The following is a 10012-nucleotide window of genomic DNA, read 5'->3' as shown; positions in this document are numbered from 1 at the left end:
TATTGAAAATATGAAATGAAAGCGTTTCGCTCCGTGAAATATTACTCAAGTATATAGCGTAATGAGCAAAAAAAAAAAAAAAAAAAAAAACGAGGGGCTAGATATGGCATGTCGTGTAAAATCTATAAAAAGTTGTGAGTGAGCACATCGAGCGAGTAAAAATTTCGACACTTTTATTACAATAATCAAAGTTTGTGATACATTTTGACATAATATTCAGAAATAATAATATTCACCCTTTTCTCTTCCCTTTTCTCCTTTTTTTCTTGGTCGTGATTTTTTTTTCGGGGGTGGGGTACGACAAGAGCCCCCAGTGCTCAATTCAGATAAAATCGTTTTGAGCGACGTTTATGACTAACTTTTAACCAAAGGCGACAAGCATTTTTTGTTGTTGTTGGGAAGAATAGTGCCCGATCCTACCAGAAAGCGGTCATAAGAATGATAACAAATAATTCACGTTCACAGCTCGCTGATCTCCTTATTTATTTTTCGCTTCACGTACCCAGGTTGAAAATAGTAGTGTACCCCGTTCGGGAAATCCCTTTTTGTATTGCTCTCATTCAGGCTTCCTCCACGTGCGTTTGAGAAAAGTGTATGATTTGGAGCTTCTCATGCATGCCGCGCGTGATAAAAGGCCAAAGATTGGGCGAGCCCCCCATTTTACGCGATTTGATTGGTCAATCCTCCGACCCGCCTCCGTCCGACCGCGTGCTACTTTGTTTTGATATGGTTTCGTAAGCTCCCACAGCTGCTCGGCATGCAGACAAGACAGGCTGAAATACAGTGCAAGCAAGGACAATTCGATGCAGATCCACAGCTTGCTGCAAGATTTTTTCGTCAATGAATCAGTCTAACGTAAACAACTTGGGAATGTTAACGTGTTTCTAACCAAAGGCAAGAAGGATTTTGTACTCTGTTTTATCTTTTACCTTGTAATGGAATTCATTTTACCATCTCCGCCATCTACACCACCAACTCTACAAATTTCGGTAAGCATATTCTCTTTTATTGCCCCATTTTTGTCAGTTTCTTATGGCCAAAACCAAGACACTCAACTGCCTAACTCGCGATCACGAGCGTGATTCCCCGATTCCAAATCTGCTGCTGATCACAATCATGAACGTGTCTATGATTGTTTAATTTGATAATAAAGGTTTGAAGTTAGGCCTGATTTCAGAATACCTTATTGTCAAGTATATTATTTTTTCAAAAATCTAAATAAAACGTAAAAACTTATAAGTTATGGGGGCCGTGCTTGGAGACGGATGTCAACGGGCATCCACCATGTCCACTCCCCGCTTCGCCCCGTGTTCCTCTCGTCTCGGTACCGGTTCGTCCGGAGCGCTCGAGCGCAACTCAACTGTTCATGCTCCTGGCTGGCCTGGCTCTATTTAATTTTTGTCACCCATGGCATAAGTTATTCATGACTTTGTTTGAGAAAATTTTGATCTAGATCTAGGCCTACCGATTTAGTGTAGATCTAGGACTAGGCCTAGGCTAAACTAGGCCTAGATCTAGGCTATGTCTACACGCGGTTGCAGGGGCGAATCCAGGATTTTTTTCGAAAGGGGGGGGGGGGCACATTTTCCCAGAGAAAAATTTTGACAAGCTAAAAAAAAGTGTTTTAACCAAAAATTAAGGGTAGGCCCTATGTCGTCAATGAAAAAATTTGACAAGCCAAAAAAGGTCTTCACTTTTAAGGGGGGGGGGGGGGAGGGGGCACGGGCCGGCTGTGCCCCCCTGTCATGCCTGTAAGGCTGTATCCGCCAGTGGATGTAATGTTTCATGTAAACTAATTTAGGTTCTATACATTCTTAGGAGTTAGGCCTATTTATCTGCATGACTAATCTATAATTGTATAGAAATTATATCTTTATTTTTTTAGTGAGAATTGACCAGAAGTTATTCTCACACATCAGGCTCTAACGGGGGCATTAAATTTCCTCAATTAATTTGTTTTAATGTCTTGTTCATTGAACATTGTTGATGACAAACCGGTAATCATGTCGTTATTAATGTTATGAATTGAATTGTTATGCATTTGAGAATTCAATTTAACAAAAAAGCCTGTATTAATATTGTTCATTGATATGTGCATGGTCTATATCTAGGCTAGGGTCTTGGTTTATTTCTTCAACGTCCCTGTTCAAATTAAGCAGACTGAATGAGAAATTTTGCTAAAAACTTCAGTCATTGAAATTTGCATAATATGGCTTAGATTGTTGTTTGGTGACTTTTCCAAATTTAGCTGAGTGTAAAATGTTTTAAAACTTTAAAAATAATTCGAATTCATTAATTTTGTTGTTGATGTTGAATTTAATGTAGATCTAGATCAAAGTTAAATTATACTGTACCGTAGATCTCTTGAGTCTATGACTATAGCAGAAATTGTAAGTTTGTGCTGAAATGTGGTGTATGATCTGCCGAGTTTGTAAACACTACAGTTAGATTATGAAATTTAGCTCAGTGAATGTTATTCAAGTTAATTTTGAAATTCGGTTGACTTCCATATTCCAATTTCCATCAAGTTGATCCTAACTTTACAAAAACTAACTATTATATTTTACTTGTTTGCTAATTAATGCTGAAAACATGAGATTACTGTAGTCTTACTAGCCTGAAGTTGTTTTGTGGAAGTTGTATAAATCAAATAGATATCTAGCTCTCCTTGAAGCTCTTTATCTTTGACTTAGACTTAGTAATGCGTTGCTTTTTGAGGTTAAAGAAACAATAAGTCAATAAATTGATCTACAATCCAGTCGAGAAATAGATCAATGCCAAATTTTACCTTGTTGGACTACAAATACTCATCTACAATAAAATGATAGTATTTAAATTTTGATTGAGTCCTTCATGCAGCTCCCACCATCTCCACTACCAATCAGCCATGATTAGCTTAATGTAAACCCTTTGGAATCCCCCCCCCCCCCAGTACTCTCCGATCACAAAATAATCCTGGACTTTTCAAATCACAACTTAAAACATTTCTCTTTAATGAAGCACTCAAATAGACCTTTCCCAATACTTATGCCATACATGTATGTAACTGATTAATGTTGACGTTGTTAAGTGTTATTATAACTATAAGTAGGCCTAATTCTTTATGTTGTATAATTCTTATTTCTGTAAAGTGCATTGAGAGTCCTTTCAGGTCTGAAATGCGCTATATAAGAACTGCATTATTATTATTAGTAGTAGTAAAGCATTCAAGAGATTCTAGATTTATTCACTCCATTCGATATTAATACATACACTGTATAAGCTAAGACAAAATAAAACAAATGTTATACAAATATAACAAGGTCATTGATTTGATACATGGGCCTGAAATAACTTGATATTATGATAATCATCATCATCATCATCATCATCATATCATAATTGACAGCAGCTAGAGTCCAGATTTGGTCAAAATTTGATTTGTAGAAGCTGATTGGATCTTCACAGAACAGACTCAATTGAAAAAGAAATGATAAACTATCAACAAAAAGACGGTAGTTTTTGTCTGTGCCCAAATGAGCAATCAATGTATTTTCATTGTTGTCTCGATTCTATTGTGTTGAGTTATTGAACCACATAGGCGGAACGTCTGTATCTGCATAAAAATGGGTGTCGGCAGCAATAGCGCAATCTGATTGGTCGCTCCCCCATATGATATTAGACTCTGAAAGTCACCTTCAGCGTATAGCTGACGGCTCTCTCTCGTTTTTCAAAGACACGCGCAGCATGAGCAATGTTATTGCGAAAGCTCGTATCCAGAGATGAACTTGTTGGAGTGACCTACATCATGTACAGTATGAGGGAAATTATTTTCTGTTTCGGTGATCGGTGACGGGATAAAATATAAAATTTGAACATTTTGTTTGTAAACAAACATGGTCCATATCGCATACACTGTACATAAAGATTTGTGTCTGTATTCATTTCTTTCTAAAGTGTATCAGAAAATTACATGTCGTAGGCACGTGTCTGTAATTAATTGTATGGTTACAGAATGTGTGCGTTCGACAGACTTTGTCTGGCTGAAATTTGACCAGCAATTGTTTAAATAATTAATAACGAATTGAATATACAATGTACGGTAGCTAGAATAGTTTCATTGTTCGTATTTGGGTACGTGAATGATCGAGATGAAACCATGATGGGACTAGCGCTATACCATACTTATATATACACATATAAAATGGGGGAAATAAATCTTTACGTGAAGCCCAACTTCACAAATTTTGATGCACCAAAAAAAATCGAGGCAACGAATTCCTGATTTATCATGGGAGTACAGTATGTTCTGACCATGGAGCTAATAGCTCTATGTTCTGACCTTCATTACTTCAATGACACACGTTTCGTAACTACGATTTCATCGCGCGCGCGAGATCGAGATCGATCGACTAGAATGAAAATTGATTAACATATGAATGATCATGAATAATGCATGAGGGGGTCAGTCCGAGGTGTGTGCAGTGGTGTTTCTCCATGGCAAAGCCCACGTGAAATCGAACCATGGTTATGTAACGGGGGTAGAGGATGTTATATCACTTATCAGGGATGTACTATTCCATTCCCTGGTTATATCACCAATGGTTGAATGTCGATAATATGGGGGGGGGGGGTCCTTTATCTTTAACTTAAGAGTTAACTTTAGCTTTTCCTTGGCGCGTGATAATATTATGTGTGTCCTTGTCGTGTCTCGATCGTGAATGTTTTGATTATTCCAATCAGTTAAAAAAAAGATGCGTGAACTTGAAATGAACTCGGTAATTCTTGGTAACCTACGCCCCCATTGACATGAACGTGGCTAAAACACAAGGAACGCCCGCACCCCTTGATTATAAATTGTCAATTCATGGTTCTCACAGGAGAGAAAAGTTATTCAACAACATGCATTTATGCTCACGAGTAAATCGCGTGTTTGAAAGTGCCCTTCAAACATACGTTCACTCAACGTGTTCATTGTAAATGAGCGAAGTTGATGAGATATCAAAGGCAATATATTCTGGATGCAGTCATGAGGATCATACACCGAAGCGCGTGTGATTTCATCAGTCCTTGCTCTGATCATGGACATACTAGGTCCATGCTCTGATATAACCTTACATCATTCCCGCGCACTTGTCCTACACATGTGAACAGAATATAAAGTAAACATAGGCTGCATGATGAAGTTACATCTCTCATCCCCTTCCCTAATTTAAATCCATCGCACGGTTGATATGGTATCAGATCCGACGCGCATCTTACCGACGTGACGACGTCCCCCCCGAGAGCTAGGCACTTGGGTCTAGGCCTCCAAGTTGCACCATTTCTTCAAAGTAAATCTTTATTTTATTCACGTACGACGTAAACCCCCCTGTACTCTTCCCGTTCGAATACCATCAAACGTAATTTCGTAAACGCACCCCGATCTTCATTTATCTTCTTAATCTTAAAAAAATGCAATGGAGAATTTATCCTCTTTTACATCGCGAATCGAATCGTCCCTGATTAAAGCGAAAACATTTTTTCTTTCTTTTGGAATGTAGTATTGTAAAGAAAAGTAGAGTATAAAGTGTGTAACTTAGATATCTTTAACTTTTCAAGACGAATATCGTATCTTATCATGGATGTCTTTGCAATTTATCTTCCTGCAGGAAACGAACGCATCTGAGAAAGGCATCCATATCGTTACAGCTGCCTCCGGTCGCTTCACCATGAGTCCTCGTCCCATCGAGAAATCCGACTACGACGCTGTTCAGACCCTCTTGTCCATGCGGAGCGTTCCTTCTCAAGTCACGATCAAACGGAGCGATTCTCCCGTACCTTCCAGCTTCAGCGACCCGCTCTCGCCAGTCTCTATTGACGAGGAGAATAGTCAGCATCAACCTGCCGATATGATGGAATTCACGACGGCTAGAATGAGGGTGTGTATGCCAAAGATATTTTGACATCCCTAGATATGTTGTATATCAGCCTCTGGATTATACCTCACCACATAATGTTTCAATAATTTGTCATTCAAAATTAATATTCATGATCATTTCACTATGCTCCATAGGGAAAACCAAATCATTTAAAAAGCAAAATTGAACTTCAATGTTTGACTCATCTTTCGAATGATGTTGATAAAATGCACTTATCACTTTGTATTTTTTATCTTGCTTTTCCAACAGGGGATGGACACACCGCCTCTCACACCTCCTCCGACCAAACCAGTAGTCGTCACAGGAATGCCCATGGGACACACATTCTCCATGCCACAGACAAGCAGCGCCATCGTCACCACACAAAGGATGGCTTCATGTAATCTGGTCAGCATTACACCAAGCATCATGGCATCCAAGGAGATTCCAAGTAAATTGCCCACGATGGACACGACCTCGTTTCAGTCTGTGCAATCTCGTCTCTCTCCCATCTCACAAATGACCACACAAACAACTTCATCGTACAACAGGGTTTCTGTCATCAGCGAAACGAGGAGAGATAGCGCCCCCGTCATAGCGTCGCCGGATGGATCAATTACTCGATCAGTGCAGTTGATGCCACAAGTGCAAGAACTCAGAAACACTGTCCAGCAACCTTGCGAGCCACAGCCAAAATACATTGCCGTCAATGGATCCTTCCAGGTGCCATCTTCATGCCAGAACGCATCTCCTGCACCGTCTATCATGAAAACAGAACAGTCCTCAAACGTGCAAACAGTGTCTTTTATCCAGATTCCCCAACAGAACACTCCAAGGTCAGGTAACAACGGACAGTCTGATCAGGTCAAAGCGGTGGTGATGGCAGTCCCAGCCAATGTCATGGTTGTTGTGAATGGAATACCCAAATCGGAAGGACAGAAACTGTGCCCTCTTGCCCCAGCACCATCTCAGAGCTCATCGTCGATGTCAGACAAGGCTCCGGTGTCTCCTGCTGCAGTAGAGTTTTCAAGAAGAAGGAATCACATCTGTACCTTCCCCAACTGTGGCAAGACCTACTTCAAAAGCTCTCATCTTAAGGCCCATGTCAGAACTCACACAGGTTAGTACACTCTCTCTTTCCTCCAAACTCAAAACCATTGCAGAAAAACTGTTTGAAGATTAAAATGTTTTAGTGAAATATTGTTTACATCGTAATGATTTCAAATGATTATGGTGCTTGACTTCTAAATCTAAAATTGATGACTTTGAAAAAGAACATTGCTGTATATTGGATAGATGTCTTGTAATTCCACTCAATAATATTAGTATTTTTAGTAATAATCTGTGTCACATTTGGGGAGGTCTTTGGCTATTAACTTTGCTTTTTGAAGAAAAAAAAAAATCGAAATTAGAAGTGTTGTATTAGTAATCCTTGTTAAAGCAAGAGCTTTCACGAATGACCCATATCTATTGTGGAAAATTAAATGTACTTGCCATAGTTACAATAATAACGTCACTGTAAAACTTTTTAAGTAACCCGAACTATTGTTTCTTGTCACTCTCTTTTGTACAGGCGAGAAACCCTTCCACTGTACTTGGGAAGGATGCGACAAGCGATTCGCTCGATCTGACGAACTATCAAGACACAAACGGACTCACACTGGAGAGAAGAAGTTCCTCTGTCCGATGTGTGATCGTCGCTTCATGCGTTCGGACCACTTGACGAAGCATGCCCGTCGTCACATGGCAGCTAAGAAGGTGCCCAACTGGCAAGTAGAGGTCAGCAAACTTTCAACCATGGCAGCCGAGAACCGACAGCAGCCGCAGCAAATGGTACCCATGATCATTACAAGCTCTTGAACACTGAACTGACGTCATGAAATGAATCTGGAGTTATTCCCCAGCCGTTGCAGCTATACGCTGGTAACGATCATCATCGTCGAAGACATCTTGCTCTGATCAGATAATGACTGAATGGCTTGGAGATTGGACATGGCTCCACGAGTAGGAGTTTCTTTTGAACTCGAAGCCGGACAAAGGACTGATGTTATAGAGAGGTGTATTAACTTTATATCCGTGGATATATCATTCCTAGATCAATAGATGATATAATTCGGTGTCTTATTCAAGCCAATGAATTGTCTTTAGACCTACATAGAAATACTTTGTATTTGTCCTTTTGTGAATTAGATCATATCAAGTCAGTCTGTAAACATCAAGTTTAATGGAGAAGTATGGTATTTATTATACATATATTTACTCTACGGAATGCCTCTTCAGACTTTTTTTGGTGTTCATATTTTTCGGGGTGCCAATCTTATTTACCAGATGAGGGTCTGTGCGTAACATTTATCCACAATAGACAGTTGAGCTAACTCAACTTGGCAATTTTATGCTGCTTGTTTTATACCACGACTTTGAAATATTATTAAGTAAACTGTGCTCTTTTCTAATCTTGTTTTTCTATTTCGTGCTGGAATCACGAACAAACACCATGTAGGTTAATATTTATTTAAGTGTATGTGAAAGATATTTGATGTCATAAACTTACGGGAAATGAAGAAGTATCTAATGAAGAATGCCTGGATTTTTTTTTGCCAAATTATTTCAGCGGCTTGTGTGTTATTATTATTTATAAGATTGCATGTACCTACTTGAAATGACAAAACAGTTTATTTTGATTCATTATTGATTCAATTTGTAAAGAGGAAGGAGACTGAAATATAATTTTGATCCCAACAACCAAAGTGATATGCGCAAAAGCATAAATAAATTTGGATATTTTTTTTTTGCATTTTCATCCTAGATTTCGGAAAATTAATAGCGTTTTTTTCCTCCAATCTCCAGGTCTAAATTATTGCCAAAAAATTGTTGCTTGCTCCAAAATAACGGGTAAAAATTGTGAATTGTGTAAGCTGGACTTGCATGACAATACCCGTTTTTTTCTTTCTTTTGTGATCTCTCTGGATTATTGTTGTATAATGTCATAATAGTTCAGATGGTAGATTATTTATGATTAATTTATAAATAAATGTGTGTGTTTGTTACCAAAGACATTTGGCCGGTCGTGAAAAGAATTGGGTTTAATCGCAACTCAAAAAATCAAAACAAATGTCCAAAATGCGCTCCTGTGATTGGTTGACAGTATAAAGATGCGTTTGATGTTTTGAGTTGCGTTTAATTTCGACTCTTTATCAACCGGCTTTTATCAGTTCTGATCAGAGTGAAGTCAAAGGCACGGAGAATGATACCAAAACTCAATATTTAAATTTAAGAATTATCACTAAATCATGCAATCTAACAAAGAAGATATTGCATTTTTTTCGGATACCAAATTACCAAATTCTTTTTTTTTCTCTCTTTTTATTTTAAATTCGCCCCAGTTTCTTCAATTTTCTACTTAAATCTGAGATAATTTTTCTTAGAAGTAATATATATGGTCACAATTCGTATTACTTACATTTTGTCTTCGCATTTCCTTTCTATCCCTACTTATTATTTTTTATTAGCAGTGTTGTCTGTACGTAATGTAGACCTACTTCACATGCCTTACATGTATATCCTTTTATAAGGGATTTTTCTTTGAATGTCGTATGTATGTTACCATTTTTTCGTCTTATTTATGACGTCATAAATGTTCACTTTCATTTCTTAAAGTGAGATTCATGTTGAAGGGATGAATAAAACCATTTCCTTATTTGTCATGTTTAAAACCAATTCCAAACGCAAGCTTTCCTTTTTAATTTTGTCTAGATCGTTGATGAGATGGAGGGAGGAGTAGAATATAAGAGACGAAGTGAAGGGAATGATGAGAAATTTGTGTTACAGGAGAGAGAGAGGGAAGGGGGGGGGGGGACGAAGACCTTGCGAGTGAGTTGATGTTATAAGGAGGAGATGACGACTAGATACGCAAATGTATATATGCTATTCATCCTTGTGAAAGAATTGTCACCATCCCTTTAAGTTCAGTTTAATTACAATATGGTACACCGCGTTATAATGTAAAGTGCTAGGTTTCGTTGATTCGATAATTCAGTTTCTTTCAATTTATTCCCCCCCCCCCCCATTTATTTTTTAAGTCGGTGTGCAGAAAGCCTATTTCATACACGAATATTTGAGAGAAAAAACCTTAT

The 10012-nt window shown here is 38.3% G+C and overlaps 1 protein-coding gene across 2 annotated transcripts; it reads left to right on the top strand.

Annotated features, from left to right (window-relative positions):
• Nucleotides 1-737: 737 nt before the first annotated feature.
• Nucleotides 738-9596, top strand: LOC129280769 (Krueppel-like factor 10). 2 transcript variants are annotated; one of them, XM_054916777.2, is made up of 4 exons: nucleotides 738-989; nucleotides 5631-5900; nucleotides 6150-6999; nucleotides 7453-9596. In XM_054916777.2, exons 1-4 carry the CDS (start codon nucleotides 936-938, stop codon nucleotides 7737-7739), a joined length of 1461 nt encoding a protein of 486 aa, XP_054772752.2. In that variant the 5' UTR covers nucleotides 738-935; the 3' UTR covers nucleotides 7740-9596. The 2 variants fall into 2 exon arrangements, with proteins under 2 accessions (XP_054772752.2, XP_063968005.1); XM_064111935.1 differs by lacking the exon at nucleotides 738-989 and adding an exon at nucleotides 4518-5312.
• Nucleotides 9597-10012: the final 416 nt, after the last annotated feature.

This window comes from Lytechinus pictus, chromosome 17 (assembly GCF_037042905.1).
Source record: "Lytechinus pictus isolate F3 Inbred chromosome 17, Lp3.0, whole genome shotgun sequence".
NCBI lineage: Eukaryota > Metazoa > Echinodermata > Echinoidea > Temnopleuroida > Toxopneustidae > Lytechinus > Lytechinus pictus.
Note: the sequence above shows the minus strand (reverse complement) of the source record. Positions and strands in the feature narration are given on the sequence as shown.

Excerpts from the sequence above, each read along its gene's own strand:
- LOC129280769 (XM_054916777.2), top strand. The coding sequence starts at position 936 with ATGGAATTCATTTTACCATCTCCGCCATCTACACCACCAACTCTACAA. Across the intron at positions 990-5,630 it reads CACCAACTCTACAAATTTCG|GAAACGAACGCATCTGAGAA; the intron begins GTAAGCATATTC and ends ATCTTCCTGCAG. Across the intron at positions 5,901-6,149 it reads TCACGACGGCTAGAATGAGG|GGGATGGACACACCGCCTCT; the intron begins GTGTGTATGCCA and ends CTTTTCCAACAG.